We start from the raw sequence: 25,691 nt of genomic DNA on the forward strand, positions 1-25,691 counted from the left end.
TATACAAATCTTTCCAACCTACTTGCAATACGTGAGTAATTAGCTTTTCATGCTTCAGCAGCTTTGCCAACAGTTTGTCAACATTCTTGTAATCATTACTACTCTTGATTTATTTTGCAGAAATTAGTTATTTTATGATCTAAGATTTACTTTTCTTCCTCTACCTTTTGCAACACATACACACTATATAATACAGCAGACCCTGAATACCTTCATGATCTATTCAGGATTCACAAGTAGGCATCCTTTGTGACCAATGGAGAGGACTCATTTGACAGCTGATCTGTGAGCTTGCACATGCACAGGACCAGCACAACAGCAGCGACCTGCACTCAAAAATGTTGGTACTGTGGTGGTGATCACCTTTTACATTCCACAATTCAAGTCTGAAGTCTTGGAAATCCAGGAAAAGGCAAAGGAAAAAGAAAAGGAAAACTACCTTTCATCTTGAAGTATGTATCAGGCCCAACTGGATGATCTGGGTTAATTCTGCAGTCTGACTCTGTATATGCACATGGAGTGCTACGGGATGGAACAGCAGGAGGCAAAGGCAGTCCAAAGGGAATTATAAGGTCCTGTTCTCATTTAAGTGAGCACCACTATATTTTTCATTACAGAATCAGTAAATAAAATATATAAAAATATACGACTGCATTTAAAAAGCACAGGGAGCAAGAAATAGATATGAAATCTAGTCCGTTTGCCAGATGAGTTGCCTTACCACTAGAGAACATCATCCAATTTTCCCAAAAACACTTGTACTCTTCAACTGGTAATCTGGCTTTAACAGGAAAAGCATTACTTAACCCCCACTAACTTTGTCTGTACCCTGATGCATAGAACATCCTCTTTGAAGACAAAACATCTCTGTCTGAACAGAGATAGAAGCTCAGTCCTCACATCAGAAGCAAGAGACCTATTTCATAAAAAACAGACACTGTCAGACACCTGCTCTAACACCTGCTGTTTGGAAGAACAGATGCAGATGGCAACTGCACCCTAAAAAACAATAGGGACACACGGATCAAGCAGTAGGCCAGGAATCATGATGCCATATAGACCTGGACTGCAAGTCAGCACCTACATGCGGAGAAGATACTGAATCTCAGCATTTTTTCATCATTGTGCCTTATCATATTCATTCAGGATTCTCTCTTCCACTCTCACATTTTTCCCCTGTATCCTTTCCTGTACTACAGTCACCCTTCAAGGTAGTGGTGGGAAAGACCACTGGATTGTACCAGAGAATGGAGAATGATTACACTCCTCTATCCATCTTTAAGAGAAGTCACTATCAGTCACTATGTTTTAACCTAGTTTAAACCTAAACTAGTCTTATTCTTGGTAGTATTAAAATGCTTAAGGTATTTGGTGAATACTTAGTATAAGTGTGTTCTAGTTACCTAAAGACTGGGGTTTTTTTCATCACAATATTTAACACAGTGGGGTAGTTTGAAGATTTAAATTATATTTGTCAGCTAGTCTGCTCAAGGATGCGATATGTGCAGCACTTCAGCATGAAAAATTAGAATTATTTTGTTTTCTACTCTTCCGTAATTTTCTGTCTCTTCCCTTAAATATTTCATCACCTATGTAATAATGATTTTCTCTGTGTAACATTTCTAAACACCAGCAGATCCCTCAATAATTGCACAAAGCCAAACAATTAACATTTCGGAATGCTTCAAACTAGAAACTTTTTTACAGTAAGGCCATTGACTGTGATATGCAAATGTCATGCACAAATAATTTAAAATGCTTCCAAACAGTAAATGAAATGTTTTACTCAGGTGCCATTTGATTGAGATACTTACAGATACCACAATATGATTTGATGCCTTTAATGCTTCATTTGTGCCTTTAAGTTATACTGGATAAGAAAAACCACAGCCTGTAATATCTCATCTACACAGATATGGCACAATTCTTACACATACATTCCATAAGGCACAGCAGCTTCCATGGGGTTGGTGAAGATAGAATGAAAAACGAGAGTTAAAATGAACAATACATCAGTCCTCTAGCATAAGTATGGTAGTGATGTTTTGAGTCAAGGTGAAGTCAGGAGGTGAGGAAAGGGAAATACAGACACTAGGTCTTTAGTAAAACATTTGGCTTGTTTGCTGCAAAGTTTCAATCCTTCCACTTGCACATTTAAGCCAGTGACACTATCTACAAGATGTGACAAACTCTGCAAGTACAGAACAGCAAGACGTGTCCAACCTACCTTATACAACATTGAAAGGCTATTAGAAACCTTTTCCTTCCAACAGCAAATATCCTACTGTATTTAAAGAATTCATTAAAAAGAAGTGACAGGACGAAATTATTGCAGAAACTTACGGGAAAATTATATTACTCACAACACCTGAAATTAAAAAACCACACAGATCATATTTTAATATAAAGGGTATGAAACTATAGATTGGATGGTAGGCAGATGGTAACATGGACTACCAGCCCTGATAAATTGACCATAACTTCACAATATGCACATACTTCTTCAATCAAATTGTATTTCAGAGTAACTTTACCTCCTGATTATAACCCTTACTCCAAAGGCACAATTTGGCAGTGAACATACACACTGAAGTTTCAAGAATTTCTGTACTTCACACATAAACATTAAGTATAACACATCATAGCAAAACATTAAATATAATACATCATAGCAAAATAATAGTATTAAAATACAATTATGTTATTCCAAAGTGTGAAGCATGTACTGCAAGGCAATAGGATTTTAATAAAAAACAGGTTCAAATCACAAATTTCAAAATGACAGCCTTTTGATTAAAGCTATTAAAAATCAAGACTAAAATATAAACATATTTTAGAAACTGAACAGGAAAGCTAAGGATGCATCTGTCTGTGAAAACTAAGTGTTGTTCAAAATATCTTCCAAGTAAACTGTAAGTACCTTCTGCACTAAAAACACATTGTAAGCTGGCAGAAAGGGAACTTATATGTTTGTGAACTGGGCTGTGCAAAGTTTGCTTGAGTCCTTCCATTTATCCTGTCTCTACTTCTCAGAAGAGAACAACCGCTTTTCAACTCTGTATGTGCCTATCACCGTCTTCTGCCGCAGGCACCAAAATAAATCCGAGTCCCTCCTTTTCTAGGAGTTCCCAAAATTTTAAACATAATTGTTCTTCCTTGCTCATTTATTCAATGAAGAGCTAACAGTGAGACAAGCCACACAACATTTGTCTCTCATGACTGAATGGTAGGCCCCTTTTGCTGACCCCCATTTTCATGCCAACAAGTACACAATATTCAACAGGTCAGATTTCACTTTTTTGTCTAGATAAAAATGTTCTAGCATACTAAGGAAGGCCCATAGGCTGATACATAAGTTCCTCCAACTATTTTACATTGTGTGCTGTCTAAAGGGAATTTAGGTAGTCAAATGATCAATTTTAATACTGCAAAGCAGCAAAATAGCACCTTGACAGTGGACTGAAAGCTCTCAGTTGCTGGTCAAAGCAATCAGCATTCCAAACTGCATCTAACCATAAACAGAACTGAAAAATGTATGATATTTTAAGCATACCTGCTTTGGACTAGTTACCTGGCTGCTAGATACTGACTGAGTAACATGGCCTCAATGCACTCTATAACAAGACAAGCACAAAATCAAAGGTCTTGGATTTCAGCCTTTTAACTGCTCATGCTTTTTTTTTCCTCTACACCTCCACAATCTATATAATACTGGCAAGTAATTGTCACTCTTTAGAATATTCTAATGCCACTATTACTTAATATAAACTACCAGTAATTCTCTGAGTCCTTGACAGTAACAGGAATAGCTCAAGAAATAGATTAAGCTTTGACTAATACATTTTCTGTTTTAATTTAGTTTGCTTAATATATCTCCACTATTCCTTGAATACAGTGCTTAATAGATATATGCTTAGCAGATAGTCTAAATATAGATTACTACATAATTGTATAAATAAACATTTATGCATTTACACATTTGCTTAAAATAACATTTGAATAAAACACCACAACTTTTAAGACAATACGTTGAACACTGAATCCACTGCCAGGAAGACTCCTTGTGTATGCATCATGTTACAAATGAACATGCCTAGTTTAGGCCAGAGCTGCCATATATAGAACTACAGCCAAGGAATCTTTCATATAGGAGTACCACTGAAATCACCTGCAGAGAAATACACTTTATCTGCACTTTTACAACATGTCTGCACTTATCACTACTCAAATATAGGAGGGAAGGAAGGAGTTACCTGTACTCTATTGACTTGTTGACTTTGTCAAATGCAGCTTAACTTCAGTGTAGTTCAGCTATAACGTTCAATACTTTATTGACTGTAATTGTAGTCATTTCATGCTCCCAAAAAGGCATTTTATGTAACATCGCAGGTAGCAGAATGTTCTCCACGACAAAGTCTAGCCATTTTAATCTAAATTATTATGTGAGTTTTAAAGCCTGAATATTTTTTACTTTATGAATATATGTGTCTTTGCAGATACCACAGACAACAATCTTGATTTTTAATATGGAGTAGAGCGTCTTATATTTTAAAAAAGCTTGTGAGCGTACTTTAGACACAGAAAAAAATATAGGACATCCCAGACAGCACATACAGCAATAGCACCCAGAGGGAAAATAATCACATATACTAGCTCCTTAAATGCCTAGACAGATCTACAGCATGCAGAACAGGTAACTTCTGTCCGTAATAGACCTGTGTCATTATTCACAAGCCTTTAAGAAAATTTCTAAGTTCATGTTCCTGAAATTTTTACTTCTCCATCAAACTACAACCATTCATCTCTTTAAAGATCTTTTCTCCCCTATAAGCCTCACCACCCCAAACCTGCAAGTCAGGTTTCTCAGTTTCCTGAATCGAATTCTGTACCAAGGGAACGCAGCTATTAGCAGATCACAAATGTCACTTTATGAGAATTTACTGAAGTTTCAAACAGTTTCTCTTGTTAGAGGCTGCAGAAGCTTAAAACTTCTTTTCCTGAATCTTTCTATGAGATAAAGGTATTACTAAGGTACCTTCTTTTAGTATCTGAACAAAGACTTGTGCACCTTTAAAGCTTATTCATTTTACCACAAACTAGTAAATTAGTTGGTCTAATACACAATTTCATCCCCTCCCATAACCCTCATATTGCTCATGCTTAAGCACTGATGTACTACAGTATCAAAGACTAACTTAGACCAAACTGCTTCCCTTTTGGATATGGGGAGTTTCCACACTATGAATGACATTCATTTAAATGGATGTGGAACAATGAACTGAATCATAATTCAAGTTCCGAAAATTTCAAGGATTAGTAATACAGACTTATCAAACTCCTCAACTACTTCTAAGACCTAATGCTGAAGACCCTGGATGATACCTTAAAACAAAATCTCTATATGACCTGCTGAGGAAAAATTACATTAGGAATCTGAGGTGTCATAGTGGAAGATTAAATATTTCTATTAGCTATATTTGTTTATGTTGCATTTTCACTTAAAACTGAACAGTAAAATTTTATATTTCTATTAAGCACTGGCCAACCATTATTTTATTTAGACTGTTACATAACAGAAGATCCACCCTTGGCTGACAAGCTTCAATACAAGACACATGAGAAAGAGGAAAAGAAAGAGGAAAGAGGAAGAGAAAAAGAGAGGCAGAGAGCAAGGAAGAGAGAGAGAGAGAGAGAAGTGGGAGCGAGTGACAGTGAGAGAAAGGCAAAGAGAAGGCAAGAGAAGGGACCTTTGTCCTTGTAAACAGGGGTAGGAATGCCCTTGATCTTGGAGAAAGTACTTATCTCCAAGTATATGGTCAATTTTTACTTTTGAGGGGCTTAGTAACACAGATGACCAAAATTGTCTCATCCAGGAGAACAACAGAGGTTCCAAAGTGGAAGCTTCATGAGAAAATTGAATTCAGAGTTGTGTAACTTACTTTTTCCTCCTCATTCCCTGTTGAAATCAACATTTAAAGAAGCTCTTAAACTTGCATAACAGTACCTTGACAAAACCCTGACAAAAGTGCCCTGTATCTGACAGAGTCCAGCAGAATAGGAAGCTTGACACTAGGCCCATAGTTACAGGGATCTGCCTTATAACATCAAGTTGACAAGTCTTCTCTAATTCACTACCTAATCTGCAGGGAAGTCAGTGTAACATCCTAGTTCCTTCTGCTGTCTCCGTGTTTCACTGTGTCTGGTTTTCAAGGAATGAAATATCTAGCCTAGTGAACATTCTGGGCCTCAAAACTAAGACTTAGTTTCCCATACCTCATCTTTGAAATTATAATGTAGGATTTATATACAAAATAATTTTCAAGTAAATTTCAGATAGGAGAAGAGAGGAAAAGAGCACCATGGGGAAAAAAAAAAAAAAGAGACAAAATAACAGCAACATAAAAAAGATGTAAGCAGCATTAGCTTTTCATGCATTAGCATAAGAAAATAAGTTGCAAGGCCAAAATCTAATAGCTTTTTAGAAATAGAAGTCAAAGCATGAAGGGTAACATCCTCCCAAGTTTGACTTCCAGTGCAAGCATAACAGACACACAGACTGTCTTCACCTGTTATCTCCATGCCGAACACCAAAACACCATAGTGGAGCAGTGCCTGGAGAACTCCAAGACCACTACTGTTGCATTTAAGCCTGAATCTTTCTTCTCTGCAAAAGAAAATTATACTTTTTTCAAAATTCTAAGCCTAACTAAATTTGTCTGTAGGCTAAGGTTTCCCCCATCCGTGAAAAAAGACCACATCAGGTGGTCAGATCCAGAAACTCAACAGGCTTCCAAAATCTTGAAACAGCATCCAAGTTTTCGGGAGTGCAAATAGTAAATCAAGTGTCCACAACTCCTCACTATGCCCATTAGAACTTAAATATTTTTTTAAAATAGAGCTGTGGCTCTTTCACCTAATTAAAAATGATTAAGTTCTAATAAAAGGCTTTAAAAAAGCAAGTATCTGGAGTTCATCAAGTATCTTTATATATGTTCCATGTGCTGCAGAGAGTTTAGGAAAAGGCTCCACAAACACTGCCTCTCCCAATTTTCAACCCTCTTATCAAACTTCTACAAGCCAAAAATTTAAACATGCTGAAAAGCCATTTGAATTGTGCTAGCCCACTTGCCACATGTACCAAAAGAACCCTCCACAGTACACATAACCTCAACATTGACCTCCGGGTCATGCATAATTGCAATTCATATACTCCAAAGGGTAAGAGGACTTCCCAACAACAGTTGTTTGTCATGTCTGATGCTATTGAGGCCAAGAATCTTCTCTTGGCTCAGTTTTAGATCACAATGTACAAGAAAATCTCAAAGGAAAACAGCTACATTATACTTTGTTCATTGAAGTTCAGTAACAAGATTGCCAAGTTCCTTTCAAATAAAACTACACAAATGTAGTGAGGTAGTAAGCATGAACCACACCTATTCTCTGAAGGTAATGGAGATCATACACAGCTGCTTCACAACAAGATTTGGTTTTTGTCATGCTACACAAATGCAACACAACATTTCCATTTTACAACATAAAATCAGGTTTCCAAAAATTCTGATTATATCCTGTGCCCTTGGAGATTAGAGAAAAGAACTGAAGAAACTTTCCCATTTTTCCTCAGAAAGCTTCATGATGTGTGGCAACCTATCCCTTGTTAAAAATCAGAGTGTTTACAAAGAACCTATCAGATTTTAAATACCCTCCCTACCCTAAAAAAATATGAAGAGAAGATTCTAGTGGGAAAGGAGGGAAAAAGAAAAATATGGAAATAGCCATGAAAAGTTATCTACTGGTGGTGTGTATTCTAGTATATTTGGCTTATATTCCAGTTCTTGCAAATTTGGATGCCTTATGGCTGGTCTTGTATTTATAATACAGAAAATTTCAATTTTAAGACATCATTGCTTGACATTAAGTACTATCTTTGCCTTATAAATACAGAAGCCAAGTTCCAGATATGATTCTGATTTCTTGGGCTAATTTATTTTTCAGAAAGATAGAAATTAAATTAGTTGGGAAAAAACTAATCAGTAAACTTCACACAGCAACATTGGAAAATCTTCTCTTTCTGCCACTGTGAGTTCCTAAGCATGTTGTTCTCACTACATCAAAGCTGTCATGTTCTCCTCCTCTCTTCCCTGACACTTTAACTCTACAATGTATAGTATATTTTACAGACCTCAATTTCCTGACATGCATGCAGAATTTTCTGCACTGTCTAGACAGATGAAATTAAATTATTATAGGATGAAGACTATCATTTTGACACTGTTCCACTGTAAGAAGAACAAGTGTTTCCTGCTCTTATCTCCCCTTGGGTTTACAAAAGTCACAATCATACTTACTTCTTGAATGCATTTCAAAATGAGAACTAGAAATATGCTTCCTTGTCCTTTCATAATAGCAACCATTAACTAATGGCCCTAAACTGTAACTACAGCTGCAAGTAATATTTTGCTGATGCAATTTCTTCAGAGAAAAGCTGTGCTATAAAGCAAATTAAAACCATGTCTCTCTAACTCTCAGTGAATATAGCTGTGTAATAAAGTGGCTACAGAAGATATTGGGAGTTGGTTTCTATTACCAGTTCTGCCACTGAAAATTTAAGTTCTATGTCTCTGTATGTCGTATAAACTTTGCATGCCTGCAGTACCTGTAGCAAGTTAGAGACAAAATATGCCCAACCTGTAGTATTCAAAAATTACTTTCTAAGATTTCAGTTACTGTCAGCTCCACCAAGTGGTACGTGAATTGTGAATTTTGTCACTCTTCCACCTCTAATAAGGCTTCAGAAATACATTGCTGAAACAAACCGAATAGCTTCAGTACAGAGTATCGATCCGTATTTGCCCAAAAGGATTTAAATACATGCTTTTCATCTCTTAGGAACTGGTTCAAATTCCACATGACTTGACGAGAGGGAGGGAGTAGGCATTTTTACATTTCTTACTCAATCTGTTCTCTTGTGAATTTTTGAATACTAATTTGGTCCAGAGAACAAAAGGAAGCATGATTTTTCAGCCACGGAGACTAGTCTAGTCTAGTCTTTCAACATGAGAAGTATATTGTAACTTCACCAATACTTTTTCTCACTGTCATTCTTACTTTGACCTTCTATCTAAACAGTATTGGTCTCAATGAATAATTATATAATCCACTATTCAATTGTATTAGATCTTTCCTCATGACCTGCCTTTGTTCTAACAGAATCAGGGTATCAGGCAAGAAAGTAAAGCATCTAAATTGGGGGCAGTTAATCTCTCTCTTTAGATAAGAGCAAGTCTCCTTCAGAAGACAAATCAGAGTGTCTCAAACTGGTACTCTGAAGTTCCATGTGAAACAAAACAACTATGTTTATGATCAATAGAACACCTCCCTAATCAAGCTACGTGCCTGATACTAACTAGTATAGATACTTGCCCCAGCACTTCATGTCTCAGTAGCTTGGGTTTCTGCATAGGTTTCTTTTTTTTTTTTGACTATGCTTTTGAAATGCTTTATTGATTTGTTAGAGAAATATAACATTAAGAAATTTATAGTATAAGAGAGCAGCATTCCTCTCAAACTTTCCCGTTTCTTCACAAATATGAAAATCCTTAAGTGAGATGGGAGGACTACTGTGTAACTCTACATATTTTAAAGCGGAAAAACACCCAAGTAATAAGAAATGTGGATTTTGGAGTTAATATCTAAACGTCTGCTGGAAGTCTGCTCAGACAGAAAAAAAAAGGAACAGAAAAGACCAGATATTGGTATTTTTTTCACAAATCCTATTTAGCATTGAGAGACAGCAGAATAATTAATTTTATTTGTTCATACTAAATTTTGCTGCTATAGGTTAATTCTTCATATGTAATCTATTGCATATCATTTCATCTAAATAAAAAAAAAACTCAGAGGAAGCCAAATTACAGTGTTTTCATCACCACAGTGAAGTTTTATGGCTATTGAAGAAAATGAAAGCAGTTATTAACCCAGAAGATGTTGCTTTGAATAAAAGTATTTCTACACTTAAATGTATCATAAAATAATACATAATTGAACTTGACCTAAACAGTCATGTAAACAGCAATTGCTTCCCATTTGGAAACAAGTCTACACACAAAATGGAACACAAAAATGTTTTTCCCTTTTTGATAGGGAACAGTTAATCACAGATTACAGGACAAATAGGGATAACAGAGAGCATCCATTTATAACAGAGGTTGATTTTGGATCCAAGCTTGTTTTATCTGGCATATCAGCAATACTACAGGAAACCACACTCAGATTAGAATGCATAAAGTTAAAAGATTCACAGTGTTATCAGATTTCCCATGCAGCATGCTGTTGCACTGGGCAGCATTTTAAGACGGGTAACAAAATCCAGATGCAAATGTAGGGCATTATTTTTTAACCTTTATTTCAATTTATAACTTCCTCTTTCTGTTGTTCAAATATCAAGTTTGCAAGAGTTTGTTATCAAAGACAAAAAAGTAGGCTGTGATCAGATTTAGAAGGCCACTAAACTTCTACATCCTTCATGCATTACTTGTCCTTCTCGGGTCTGACTCTGCAAACACCAAGCATTTCTCTAACAATAACTGGGTACTTATTAAAAATCCTATACTTAGCACGCAAGCATTTGTAGAACCAGAACACTGGAAGTGTAGTAGTCTTAAACAAAGAACAGTATCTCTAACTATTTACACACTTCTTTCTGTGACCAGTTTCACCACTCTCTCCACACCACCAAGGATTGCCTTAATACAAGTATCTTATTTTAAAACCACATACTTGCCACGTTGTTATTTTTCTAGAACTGATACATATGGAGCTAATAATCCATATTCACAAAGACTGCAATAACAAAATACATGTGAAGTATACATATCTGTGCATGATGGCAGGTATTGCTTAAAAAACATCACCCAGAAGAGTTTTATGGAATATTGTGCCGGAATACTCATATCTGGGAAGGAAACTTGACTACAGACTCTCTCTGTTTGGGTCAGATGATTCAAGCAGATCAATTACAAATTTTAAGGAAAACAAATAATCCCGCATCGCACATTTCTATTTATTGAATGCAATAATAAACCATAGAGCACCTGACTTCAGAAATGTTGCTATTTTTCAAAAGTACATTCTGACAAGAGAGCCTCTTCCTTTGTAAAAAAAAAAAACAAAAACATAAAAACTGTCACTTCCAACAAAGATACAGGTTGGTGCACAAATTAATGTGTTTCTCAGACAACAACATATTTTCAAGAGAAGCACTACTTCTGTTTCCAGGTCTATTAAAATAATACTGCTGAGCCTTTTTTATCAGGCTGAGTGCACCTCATCTTTCCCTTTCAGGTCTTGTATCAAGTAAACTGTCAGATCCAAGGGTAAGTTCACCTGTAGGCAGAAGACGTGAACCTACTAGACTGAATAATATCAATAGAATAATAAAATTAATTCAGTATTCCATTATACATCCACTATATCAAAAGCACAATGCACTTATCTAAATAGCATTGTACAAGCCTCATTTATGAATGTGGAAAGAACAGCTTAGCTCACCTTCCATGTACACATCTATTTTAGACAGACATAAGTAATTTCAATTTAATGGAAGTTATGCAGAAACATTCCATAGAGAATGAACACAAAAAGACTTCTTACAAGGGTGGGAAATATGATCTGTCTCTATTCAAGAATGTTCTTAAGAATACTATTTAAAAAAGCAAAGTACCTCAGAATAGCTACAATTTCATTGTTTCTCCTTACTGTCTATATTGACACAGCTAGGTCATGTCTAAGGGCCATCTGTCTGCTTTCAACTACATGGTCTTTATCTCAGTCCTACATCCATAGTCTAGTATCAAAAACACAGATTTACTCAACATTGTTCCCAAATTCCAAAAGTCCTAGATAATTAATTTGGTTGGAATTTTAATGCAGCTCAGTAACATGCAGTAATTCTAAACATTATATATGTTGCATCTTAGGTAGAGCAATATATATTGTGATGAAACCAAAGTCCTCCAATGTATAGTACAGCACACTGGGGAAAAAAACTGATTTAAGATTTTAGTAAGAAAATATTCACTAACAACAATAACTAGAGTTAAAATAGGTTAAAATTTCAAGGTTTGTTTTAAAACAAAGCTGAAAAGATATTCAGGAGGAAACAGCTTGTGTGTGCTTGCCAATTTAAAAAAAAAATTAAAGCAAATATACTCACTCACTTTCAGGATAATTATATTTCTTAGGGGAAACTAAGGCTGACAAGTATCACATCTTAAAATCTCTTTAGGTACAATAACACTGAATACACTCTTACACATTAAATTCACTTTGAAATCTAAAATAAGATGTCAGATACAATTAGCTTTGCTAATAAAAATTAATCTAAGTTCTTTCAGAATAAGCCTCTAAAACCTCGGACTTACTTCTTTATCCAAGAAATGCTGAATCCTTTGCTGAAGTTTCTTTGCACTGGTAAAAATGACAAGAATTATTTGTACATAGAAAATTATATACCTATTTGGAATTACCCCTCATCAGGTTTTTCAAAAAACATAGATACACTCCTAACTGCATATGTAGGAGTGATTAATGTTTATGAAACAGAACAGTGGGATTCCAGAAGTACCATCTGACGACATGTCAATATTTTGATCCTCACAGACTTAGAACAGCTGCTTCTTCATCCCAGCTGATACAGTGAAAACAACTTCAACACAGGAAAGTTTAATTCCTAACAAAAGTCTTCTACGGATGGATCTGTATATGTAATTTTAAAGAGCTTTCCCTTGCATACTATTTCCACAATTAGTTTATCTTAAAAGTTAGTTGGTTTGTTTACTGCTAAGGTTATCTTTATAGAGTCGAGGGAGCTGATACAAATATAGAAACAAAGCCTCATTTAAACAAGAAACAACATGAAATACTTCTTAATAGCTCTCTGTAGCCACTCACTCCTTAGTTTTCAACTATAGCTAATACTTCAGTTTAACAATTCATTCTGACACCCCTGGGACTCTCTGGCCCCTCATGTTCTTCCAGACGTTGTAGAAATAAACAGCTTACACACAAATATGTTAAGCAGAACATTAAGACAGAACAAAATGTTATGTTCTGCATTGTATGCTCCCTCTATAATGACTTGGAATTCAAGTCTTGCCACGAGGAAGCCAGTAAGAATTTCACTGTAACTTCGAACAAACCTAACTTTCACTCTAAAATGAGTACATATCACACAATTTTTATCAGATAAAGAAAAATCAGGTAGTGAATGAAAGAAAATTATTTTGTTGGACTCCCTGTGGATTTGGTTTAACAGGGAATACATAAGTTCAGTTTCACTTCTAGAAAATAATTGTACAGGAACTGTCATACTGTAGATAGATGCTACATTTTTAAACTAATTCCAGAAGTGATTTAAAGGTCTGCTGTGCAGAATAGAATGGCTTTTTAACATGAGATTTAATAATTACTTGAGTTTATGAAACAGATTGAGGAGACTAATTTCATCTCATTCTAGATTGTCCTAATAATGACTCACTTTGAAACCAAATGTTATATTACAAAAATACTTAGATCAATTAATGGATTAATTTATCAATGGATTTTCAGTTAATTGGAAGTATTTATTTTCATACCTTTCAGCCAAAATTCCTTCTAATTTCTGGAAACTACTCTATTCTATGTGACTCTAAGGAGAGTATAAGAGTGCCCTTCATGAACCATGTTTGGAGTGACACACCTGAGCACTATAAAGACTCCCAGTCACATTTGACCCTAGGGGTATGTCAAGTAATTTTAGGCAAACACTGCTCAGCCAGTCAGCTTCTTTAGCACAAAACTGATAGCCCATGCAATAGTTACTGGGAAGAAAACTCTGTATTGTCATAACAGCAACATCAGGCCTGATCAGCCTGGAGAACAGAAGGTTGTGTGGAGACCCCACAGCAGCCTTACAGTGAATGAAGAAGGCCTACATGGAAGCCAGGCTTGGAACTGGCTGGAACTGTAACTGCCTGGAACTGTATTGATAGGATAAGGACTAATGGGTTCAAACTGAAAGAGGGGAAATTTAGGTTAAATATACAGAAGAAATTCTTTACTGCAAAGGTGGTAAGGCACTGGAACAGCTTGCCCAGAGAAGTGGTGAATGCCACCAGTGTTCAAGGTCAGTTTGGATGGAGCATCAAGAACATGGTCCTCTGGGAGATGTCCCTGACCATGGCAAAGACATTGAAACTAGATGACCTCTAAGGTCCCTTCCAATCCTTCTGTGATTCTATGCAATAAAGACTCATAATAGCAGAGGAAGAGAGGTAGTAGTTAAAGACCATGTTAAAATAGGAGTTGTTTTCACTCTGCAACAACTTATACCAAAGCCTTACTTTTCCTAACTTGTTCAAACTGCCTGTTCAGTGACATTTTCTGTGCTGTGCTTCTTCATGTTTCCAGGCATAAGTCTTTCCACGAAAATTTTTGCAAATAAAATTAAGGAAAAGTGAGACTGAGAATTTCTTGTGTGAGAAATGTGCAAGTGGTTTGTTTCACAAATGCACAGAACCGAGGTGAACGATTAAAACCTCAGTCTACATTCAAGCTACAACAGATTTCACCATTTTTGAAGCAGACTGTCTACAATTGTCCCATATTTCACAGAGATGGTGAGATTCACATGAAAAGTGATGGTCTATAAATGATTGTCTGTAGAACTGGAATTCCTGATGACTCACAGCACCTTACAATTAGATACAGCAGAACACTTACTAGTTACTGGATCTTTAATAACCAAGTCATAAAAAATTCACTGCACCCTGTTTAACGGAATGTTGCATTTTCTCACGTTAAGTGACAAAGAGCAGTTCTGCAGACCACTACTAGGATTGCAACAAATTACTGAATAGCTTCCAATATAACTAATGTTCATATCTACCAATTCAATTTAAGACTAATTCCATCCCAGACAGGTCAAAGCCTTTATGAATTTTTCCATAAATTTAGTTCTCTCCTCTTTTTCTGTGATATCGTACTTTAAGATATTCAGGCATATTCTGAAATGCTCTTCTGAAGACCCGGGTCGACTACAATAGCCTTTATTAATATGTCTAGTACAAATGCTTTGACAGCTTGCCCATACAATAAGAAAACCTTGCTCTGGGTCTTGCCAATACAACATATTTATCCATGTATTTACTAAATCTATGCTTTACTATGCCTACAACTATATTAATTTCTAAGACTATAGTGACAAGTTTACTGTGTGAGGCATTTTTAAATATTAACATCATATCTGCAGGCTTCCATTTCCCCTCTAATGAGGCTGTTCATATAACCTGTTCAACAATCAGTTATATACTGATATTACTTCATCAGCACTTTCACATCAAGTTCTTTACAACCTTCCATAAGTCTCAGATTCAAATACCTCCTAGAGTACTGAGCTGATACCATTCATTAGCCTTAAATAATCTATATCGAAGCTGGTTCCTCAAACATTTTCATGCTAACAACAAATCTTAGATCCAGAGTTGATAACTTGATAAATTAGCATTTCTTTCCTCCTTCATCTGCTGTTTAGATCAAAATCCGAGCACATTAGCTGTCTGTGACATCTATAGTGCTAAACACAATCAGAAATTACTGTGTACGTTTCATTGGTTTGCTCATCACTACAGTTCTTCTCTTCAACTACTTTATTTCTGCCTATATGGCACTTCTATTTTAGTCCTAAAGAGCCTGGAATATAAAGACAAGGTTTCATATCAGCAAAGGTAATTCTTGAAGCAAAAACCTTCATTTCTTAGTAGTCATCTCACAGAATTTTAAACTATTTTTATTTCATTCTTACAGATAGGCATAAATAGTCCTTGTCTCCCAAACTTTTCCCTCAAAAAGTACCTTATGTTCCTCAAGCAATGTTTTTTTAAGATAACCACTGACAAACTGTGCAAACTTGTGTATCTGCAAGCTACGTGCTCAAAAGTCACAAATTACTAAAATAAAAAGAACAAATTTTATAGGTAATAGAAAACATAGAAACAGTGCACAAAAACTATACATGCAGTTTTACACTGTCCAAAATAATGTACTAAACCAAGCACTGATCTCTCTCTTACTAGTGGCTAACATGCATACTTTGAATGATATTATGGGACTTCATCAAGGTGAAGGCAAAAAGCAGACCAGCAGAACAAGTAGTTACATAAGAACCTCTGAATCATAGAACATTTAAATAGATATTTTTGAACAAATAGATATTGTAGGTGGAAGCAAAGTACTGCACAAACAACCACAGATGTGTTAACATCACGAAGAACCAATACATTAGAGCACAGCTGTATCCATTGATTCCTTTAGATATTATCATCTAAGAACGACAGCCCAAAGTGAAATCATGAGACTAACAACCCTGACCAAAGATAAGGTCTATCTTTAATAAATATACAAATGATCTAGTCTAACAACTTGAGTTCTACTTTATTCTTCTGGAACAGTGTCTCATTTTCCTAAGAACTGACTCAAGCTCTCCATGAAGATGATGCTGATTTCTTATTGTTGCATTCCCCAACACTTTTATATGCCACAAAAGTTCTTTCACCAATTAAACTATGAGTTTCAAAGTCAGTTTTAAATAACTCCTACTAATATGGCAAACAGGTTCATTGCATTTTACCCTCTAGTTAACAAGCTATGAAGTTGATACAAGCATTTAACTATTAATTTTTCTGGCAAATGACTGTCATGTTCTCTATGTCAAAGCTGCAGCAGGGGGAAGAAGCTGAAGCTGCATGCATAATCAGTGATTATAGGGTATGCATGTAAAAGCTTCCCACCTACTCTGAATTTAGAAAATATTTGCCATATTTACTACATAAGCATACCAAAAGTGACACTTGCATAAACCCTAAACCCACACAACATACAACCTTAATATAATGGAACTAATTTAGAAGGTTGTGCCCAGCTGTAGAAAGACACTGTGCTTAAGTGAATAATTCAGTGTGCATATTACAAATATATTATTCAATTAAGGGGGGGGGGGGTTCAAATGGTAAAAAAAGCCTTTTTGTGTGGGGGCTCAATCATCTTTAAAAAGGAATGATTAACAGAAGATATTCTCCAGTTGTACCAAAATCAAAAGTCAATGAGTAGCATACTCTGTTTTATGCCATGCACTATATATGGGAATTCTTATATTCACAATTGGGACTTTTCCACAATTGTCATAAAAGGTGAACTAAAAATTATCCACAGGGACGAAATGGTATCGAGAATTGTTTTTTCAGGTAACATTAATTAATTCAGTATTGTCAATGATGGCTCAAGGTTTAACAAACAAAATGTACTTGTGATGGTCTGCAATCATCCTTTTGTTGACACTACAAAAAATGCATGTGTAATTCACACAGCTAAATTAGATGTGCAACTTCACCACATTCAAATCACCAGCTCTGGCGTTTGTACTAACACACATGTTCTGTTCCTGGTGGTTTCATGTATCAAATACAAAAGCCCTCTATATTTTATTATGTTACTTTGTAGTCCTTTTTCTTGTTAGGTAGAATTCTGTAGCTTTCAGAGGAATCCAGACTACTCATGTTCCCACCATTACAGACAGGCTTCAAAAACGCACAAAATAGCTATCGCTATTTACAAATATCACTAATCAAAAAATACTTATCACTGCAGCATAGTATTTTATCATACATATTCAGAAACATAGCAATATGTAAAAATAATGCTATTTATTTATTCCTTATCCCAGTCTAAAAGTTATTCAGCAACAAATATAAAGCAATAGTTCTGCATTCCCAATGCAGGACATACTCCAGGAAAGTTAATATATAATGTATTTCTTTGTAATAGAGAATACCCAGACATTTCTGTGGAATGGGATTACAGGCTGTTGAGTATCTAGCATAAAGAGAGTAACAAACTGCCATGTTCAGCATCTCCCATCAAAACCTAAAGGTAGCCTGAGTGAAAGTGGCACCAAAAACTCTCAGGGTTCATCTGAGGAGTTGGGATTTATGCAGAAAACCAAACTGAATCCTAAATAAACTATTGCTACCACTGGAAGTGTGCAGAAAAACAGTGCTTTTGATTTCTTTTTCTTGCACCTCTAAGCTCCCGATTGCCAGTTCCCAGCTTTGCTCCATTTTCCTGTAGCAGTGGGAAATACACTACAGTATATTTAGAGCCATTCATCATTCTGATTCTTTCTAATTGCCCTCAAAGAACACCCCCACTCATTGGGGTAGGTGAAGAATGATGAGATAGTCATTTGCCATTAAAAAAAATTCGTTTTTATATAGTTATAAAAATAATTTTTAATACTATTCCATTCACTTTTAGGTAATTTTCTTTTTTATTACATCTTAAATCCATGAATTATGAAAGTAGTAGATACACGTCAGTTGGGACGGAACAAGGCATTGTAATGGTATTTGGATAATCCACTCTGCAGGAATGTTCATTATTCTTCCTGAGGTTTCACAAGAGTTCCCTGGCATAATACTGCTACAGCTGCTTTACAGTCTAATGTTATTACAAGGTCTGATTCAACGATAATGTCTGCGAGAGGAATCTGGCAGGGAGCAAGAGTCCTATGAAAATCCTTGTGACGCTAAGGTGTAACTAATGGACACTGAACTGCTGCAAAAACTGTGGGTAGTAACAGCTATTTGTTTTGAGCGTTGCAAGACTCTTGAGAGATCTTTGTTATTTGTCAGTACAAAAATCACTCAAATCCAAGTTATTTTTTCTGGAAATCTTATAATTTTTCTAATAAAAATAAATCATAAAAACAAAAAGTCTAATCTCAGCCTTATCTATGGTACAGAAGGGGTCCATAATCATTGTCATTTACTTCAGTAGCTCTTTTATCTACATTTTTGGATTGAAGAAAACATAGAAACTGCAGAAAATCAGGAACTAGGAATTGGCTATCAACAGCGGCTGATAAAAGAGAATAACACCAGCAGGAGCCAGCTCATGAAATAGCTTCACTGGCAAACATAAAGAATTCACTTTCCCATTTCAAACACATGCATGGAATAAATATAAAGTTTAACAAACATAACGTATTGGTCTGCATTTTACATATGTAAGGAAGATTTGGTCTGTATTATTGTTACTATAGCCTAAGTGTGTGACATAATGACCTCTCATACTCTAGACAAAACTCTTATTCAGGAGAAAAATATCCAGTAATTAAGGAGTTATGAAAAAAGTTGGGAAAGGAAAGGAGATAATCAGGCATGCCAGTTCACATTTGCATGTATTTGTGTCCTATCACCATTTCTGACCTATAAATACAAGGAGTCTGGACTTCTAGGGGGAAAAAAAAGGAAAAAAAAAAAAGAGAAGAAAAGAAAAAACAACCCTGCACCAGGAATTCATGCTGTCTCTTATTCCAAAATACTATAATCTCAAAAAACTGTCAGTCCAAGTAGCTGGATAAGAAATTAGAACATGTGTGGGCGGATTCCTTCCTCCAGCCTGAATTAATTAAAAGTGATTGTTTGCAGTATTATTTTAAAGAGGATTTCTGGAACAGGTTAAAGAACCCCTGTTCTGACTTTAGTATTTCAAGACTAATAAGAATGACTCATGTAAAAAACTTGGAGGAAAAATTAATAATAAGGGTGCTAAACATAAAGTGCATCTTATCATCTTATGTTCTTAATTGTTGCTTGGAAAAATTCACACATTCTTGTACAAGGCCTGCCTCATTCAGTTTGGCTGAGGTTATTTCTAGTTAAAGCATGTACACAAAAAAACTCACATATTCATGTCTCCAGTCAGTCTGGGCAATTCTACCTATTTCTAATACCTTAGGCTGGCCCCTAATTACTATGTTTTCCTTTTTCACATTCTAAACCTGAAACATATATTAATTCCCTCTTCTTTCATTTCCTCAGTCAGTTATTAAACTATCAGAAAGTCATATGGACAACAGCTTTGAAGTAAAAAATTACATGTAATCACAACATATATTTGAGAGCAGGCAGCACTAAATACTGCTAGAACTGATCATGGTCTTGTACACGTACATTTAAATAAATAATAATAAAAAACAAAAACAAAAATCAAAAACAAAACAAACAAACAAACAACAAAAAAAACCCACAAAAAAAAAAACAACACCAGAAATCACGATTTCCAGATCTCCAAAAATTTATCTCCCCAAACATTCAGTAGCATATAGAATGACTGTAAAAAAGGGACACACTGAATGTACTATACTGCAATATGCCTTCAGTGACCAAGGCTTGTTACCTGTCATAAAATCCTGAAACTTGATTAAAGAACTCCTTTTTAAAAATAAAAAAAAATACACAGAATTTTACACATTGTAAGATGCCTAACCTCCACAATAGATGTATTCTCCTTCATATTCTTGAATCCAGAGTCCTAGACACGTTAACTTACACAGACTGAATGGATTAGATAATGGCTAAATTCTACCTTTCTTCTAGCAGAAGATAAAGTACTTTGGGACTCTTTCTCTCAAAAAGCCATGGATTTTCAGTAATTGTATCTTAAAATTTTTACATTGTTTTATTGTATCCTAAAGACTTTAACATTGTTTTCATATTTGTTGATATTGGACAACAGAACAAAATTTATTTAGGTTGAGAACAAGCTAATAAACAATCACCTAAGCCCTGTTTTCTCAGGAAAGTAGAATGCAAATTTACCAACTAAATCTTTAACAAGCTCTGTTCTCCAAATAATGTTTTGAATGTTTTGAATGTTTAAATGCCATTATCCATTATAGAAATGCTTTCCATTTCAAGATTACAGCTGAGTAGTCTTGGTCATTTTTTTGAAATTGACCTTACTTCAAAGAGGTCCCTATGAAGAAATAAGAAACTTGACTTTTGCTTTACCAGATTTCATTAACAAAGCATCTGGACATTTTTTATCTCGGGAAACAGAATCTAAGTCTACACAACATTCTTCATTCTTAGTATCTGAAATATTAAAATTATGTCCCATCAGCCTTCTCTCTTGACTTTTCAGAATACAGGATATAATATGCACACGTGCTTGTGTGTGAGAAGGAATCTTGTAACTCCTCATTTCCATGAAATAACAGGGAGAATACAGTTTTGAACTAAGCTCCCTGGAAACTTGCTTAAAAAACCCACACCTACAGACAGACATAAAAATATTGACCAACCTGCCACCATCCATTGCCTAACAAACTGACACTAGTCATACTCTGTTAACACTAGGCTGATTTCACTCCTCATTTCTGAGTGAGAAATTTCACTTTGACATTATAAGCATCCTATACACACCACCTCTTGGAGTCAACTTACACTTCCTTCCACACATGCTAAAAGCACCTGTACTTCATGAATTATCTCCACTGATGTCAGCAGCTGGCACCACAGATCAAGTTACCGTGCAGTGTATGTTCCTTAGCCCTGTCCCTACTATTCACACCTTTCACAGACAAATAGCTTCCATTCTGTCTCATGGCAGACACTTAGACCTTTTAATAAAACCATGAGTTCAAGACCAAAAGCAAGTCATTCATTACTTTCTAAACTACTCTTTTGATTTTCTCAAATTCCACAGAGAAGAGGATGAACCAAGGTTCAAGATTCAAAGGAATATTACATAGCACTTCAGTGTGACTTCAAGTTATGCATATCATTAAGAAACACTGTTATAGAATGCATGTGCCTTTCTGGTTCTGATTCTTCTATTTTCTGCGAAATTGTGCTTGTTTCAGCTGGGGTAGAGTTAATTTTCTTCACAGTGGCTGGTATAGGTGTGTTTTGGATGTGTGCTGAACACAGCAATGATCATATAGAGATGTTTTTCTTATTGATGAGCAGTGCTTACACAGAGACAAGCCTTTTCTGCTTTTCATACTGCCACGCTGGTGAGAAGACTGGGGTGCATGGGAGGTTGGGAGAAGACACAGCCAGCACAGGTGACTCAAACTGACCAAAGGGATATTTCATACCATATGACGACATGCTCAGTATGTAAAGTGGGAGGAAGAAGGAGGAAGGGCAGGACATTTGGAGTGACGACATTTGTCTTCCCAAGTAATAGTTATGCATGATGAGGCCCTGCCCTCCTGGAGATGGCTGAACACCTGCCTGCCCATGGCAAGCAGTGAATTAATTCCTTGTTTTGCTTTGTTGGCGTGCTGGCTTTTGCATTTCCTGTCTTTATCTCAATCCACAAGTTTTATAGCTTTAACCTTTCTGATTTTCTCCCTGATCCCATTGTGGTGGGAGTGAGTAAGGGGTTGCATGGTGCTTGGTCAATGGCTGGTAGTCAACCATGACTACTTAGTGTTCAAACAACAAAAGAACTAATAACGTGTAGCTGAAAAAATAAATCAAACCCAAACCAAAAAATTTAAAATTAACTCCAGGTTTCTGACCACAGTAAATCTTTTAACAGTTTAAAAATGGGGGAAAAAAATTGTAACAACAAGAACAGCAACAAGAAAAGAAATACAGACTGTTCTCATCTTTGAGGTGCAAAATGTTCTTGAACTGTTCTGTTCTAAAAAACAACATGGGAATTCATTGTCATGTCTCAAATACTGTTTTTCAAAGTATTGCAGCTCTGTTACATAATTTTCTCCGCAGACATCCGACTGATGCTAACAATTAGTGAGCAATACTTACCATCCAAGTTATGGTTATTACCAAATAACTATTAAGTGGAAAAACAAAAGCTGTAAGTCTAAATATATAAACCATGGGTCCAGTAACATTCTTGTACTTGCTAAAAATCCCTCGAGACTCCAGTGAAGTCAGACTTTTCAAACTTTTCGCATTAGAGAGGAGTTCATTACCTCTTTGCCTGAGCAACATAGTGACAGCTACATAGTGCTAGCACCTCCTAGCAGCTGTAAAAGATTTTAGAAATTTTGAAGACAGTAAATGGCATAAAACTTTGACAGGCCAGCACTTGAATTCAACTGTGAAGTTTAGAAGGTCTCATCAGCACATTAACATTTAATTAAAAGCTGTAGTGTTCCCCATTGGATTACCAGAATTTAGTTATAACATAATATCAGCGATGCAGCAGATGAACGCCAAAGACACCCACTTCTAATTTAAAAGGAAGATAATGAACATATCCCTTCACTGCAGAGGTTAAAAAAAAGGTACTGCATAAAGAAGAGGATATTCCCCAAAAGTATCTCCATGTATGTGAGTGAGAGAATACTAAAAGAAATGTCAAATCACTATTTTTCTAGCTGAAAAATGAATTAGCTGGCAGGCAAAAAAAAAAAAAAAAAAAAAAAGAAAAAAAGAAACAGCAAGAGGAAATTTACTATATTTTATATTCTCTAATTTTAAAATCTCAGTCTTCCGTGTTTCCCAATAAATCATCATCTAAATACAGTCTAATTCTGGATGAATTTTTATCTGCACAGATACTTGATCAACTGTCGTTTATCCTCACATGGTAAAATTCATATTAAGGAGTCAGCTGTTTGAGATATGTTTTCTCATGAAACATCAGTGCACCATGTTTTCCAAAGTAAACCCCAAACTGTAAAAATTCCTAATCCATAGTGTTCAGCCTACAGTGTGACATCAGGGTCAAAGGGAAGCTAGTTGTTAATCCAGTGGCTTTAATTAGTTTTATTTTGACACGCCCACAGTATCTCCTCACTGAATTCATTTCATCAAGGCTAAAAATGTAAAGAGCAGCAAATGCAAGCACCAGAAGGAGTACTGTGAGCTGAACAATGGTTTTAAGGATTTCCTATGAGACCTGAGAAACTGAATAAAGATTTTTTTCTCCCATACCTGTACAACACCCTTTTTGATCTTTACACACAACACCAACTTAAAAAACAAACAAAACCCCAGTAGTGTCAACATACCTAAATGCTGTATAATGGAAGATGATGGTATATGTAAGACACAGACTGCCCATGCACGTACCCATACAATTGATTCTGTCCCCATCCCAGTCGTGGTTAGTTTATAACACCGGGATAAGAGCATCAAATTGTCACCTGAAGTAAAAGCAGCCCGGGCTTTCAACACATTGCTAAGCTTCCCCCATCACAGAGATGTCAACAGATGGGCACATCCCGGGTGGAGGAGGGCTGCCAGCAGATCAGCCCGTAACGACTATGCGACTCTTCGGGAACAAGGACACATCCTCCAGCCTCCCCTCAACTATAGCGACAATGATTTGCCCCCCCTCCGCATTCAGTCACAGCGCAGCCCAACTGAGCCGGGACATCAAGCGCGTGTGTGCGGTACCGGGAAGGGCAGCGGGATGCGGGATGTGCCGGGGCTGCAGCGCAGCTCCCGCCGGCCGCCCCGCGGGACCGCGGCAGCAGCGCCCGCGACAGCCCCTCCTCGGCCCGGCCACCGAGGTACCGGCGGCGGTGCCGAGTCCCCTCTGCAGGCTGGGGGCTACTCCTCACGCTCGGTCTCCGTCCCCTCGGCCCTCCCGTCACCACAAGGGCTCCCGAGCTGGTGGCAAGGTCGCCTCCCCCTCTTGTCCGCCGCAGTCCCGGCCAGGCGGGTGAGGCACGGACGGGCTCCCCGCTCCCCTATACCTCTCTGCAGCGGCGGCGGCGGCGATGGCGACTGGCCTCGGCTGCCGAGCGCCGCCAGGAGCAGAAGGAGCGGCAAACTTTCCCGTGCCATGGCTCCCGGGCAGCCGAGCTGCCGAACCGTCCCGCCGCGGGACAGCCAGGCGAGTGAGCCGCGGCGGCCCGGGACAGGACACCGCGGTGTCCAGCGCAGGGAGCAGGACACACCCCTGTCCCCCCACACACCCCGCCCCGCCGCCAGACCGCCGCTCCCGGGGCGGCCGGGGAGCGAGAGGGGCCGGTAGGCACCGAGGGGCCGGAGGGCTGAGCGCAGCCCCCGCAGGAAGGGGCGCGCATCGGGAAGGGAGCGAGTCGGGAGCGCCGTGGAGGCGCCGCCATGGGGGAACACGTGGCTGGAGCGCCGGGCGGGCACGAGGCGCCGCGCGAGGAGGGCAGCACGTGCCCGCCCGACGGCCGCTCCCGCCAGTTGGGAAGTGTTGCCGCCTGGAAGTGTCCTCGCCATTCCAAGTATTTATCGGGTTATCTGAGGGAGAGAAAAAATACCTGTGCGGGGGGGGGGGGGGGGGGAAGGGGGGGAGGGTGTCGAGGAGATTTCTGGGGAGGCATTCAGGAAATGAGGATTGGAAATGAGTCAAACATGTTTTTCCTGCTGTGCCTGGGAGTAATATGTCATTGATAGCCACCTATGACGAGAAAAAAATCTGTATCGCTGCATAAAGGAAAAATTAGCTTTGCATTAAAATAAAACGTAGATAAAAATCTGTTGCATAGTTTTCCTGAAGTAAATAATGCTTTAAAAAAAACCCCATAAACTATTAAAAACCAGGTTTCATCATGGAACAGAGAGGTTTCCAACCTGCGTGAGAGCACACTGAGAAAGAACATCATAGGCTGTTGGAACGAATGAGGTGGGCTGAACTCACAGCATATCTGTGGCACAAAACCAGGATTGTGCTGGCAGGCTGTTTCTGACTTGCGTGGTCAACCCTGCATCTTCACAAGTCTTGTAACACTGCACTTGAAAGTGAGCATTCCTTGTATTTCGCATAGAGATTAAGCAATTATATTTATTTACTGAAATAAATACTTCAGTATCTATGCACTCATACACACCTTTACTTGCTGGAATCAA

The 25,691-nt window shown here is 37.3% G+C and overlaps 1 protein-coding gene across 7 annotated transcripts in view; it reads right to left on the reverse strand.

Moving 5' to 3' along the window:
- LAMA2 (laminin subunit alpha 2) overlaps nt 1–24,770 on the reverse strand; it is a 358,263-nt gene extending 333,493 nt beyond the window's left edge. For 6 of the 7 annotated variants that reach the window (XM_064649531.1, XM_064649530.1, XM_064649526.1 and 3 more), the window contains exon 1: nt 24,563–24,770. In XM_064649531.1, the coding sequence (XP_064505601.1) occupies nt 24,563–24,653 (91 nt within the window). In that variant the 5' untranslated portion in view covers nt 24,654–24,770. The remainder of the gene's footprint in view (nt 1–24,562) is intronic. The other variant, XM_064649527.1, reaches the window with a different exon arrangement.
- Between the last annotated feature and the right edge of the window lie 921 nt (nt 24,771–25,691).

This window comes from Pseudopipra pipra, chromosome 3 (assembly GCF_036250125.1).
Source record: "Pseudopipra pipra isolate bDixPip1 chromosome 3, bDixPip1.hap1, whole genome shotgun sequence".
Classification (NCBI taxonomy): Eukaryota; Metazoa; Chordata; class Aves; order Passeriformes; family Pipridae; genus Pseudopipra; species Pseudopipra pipra.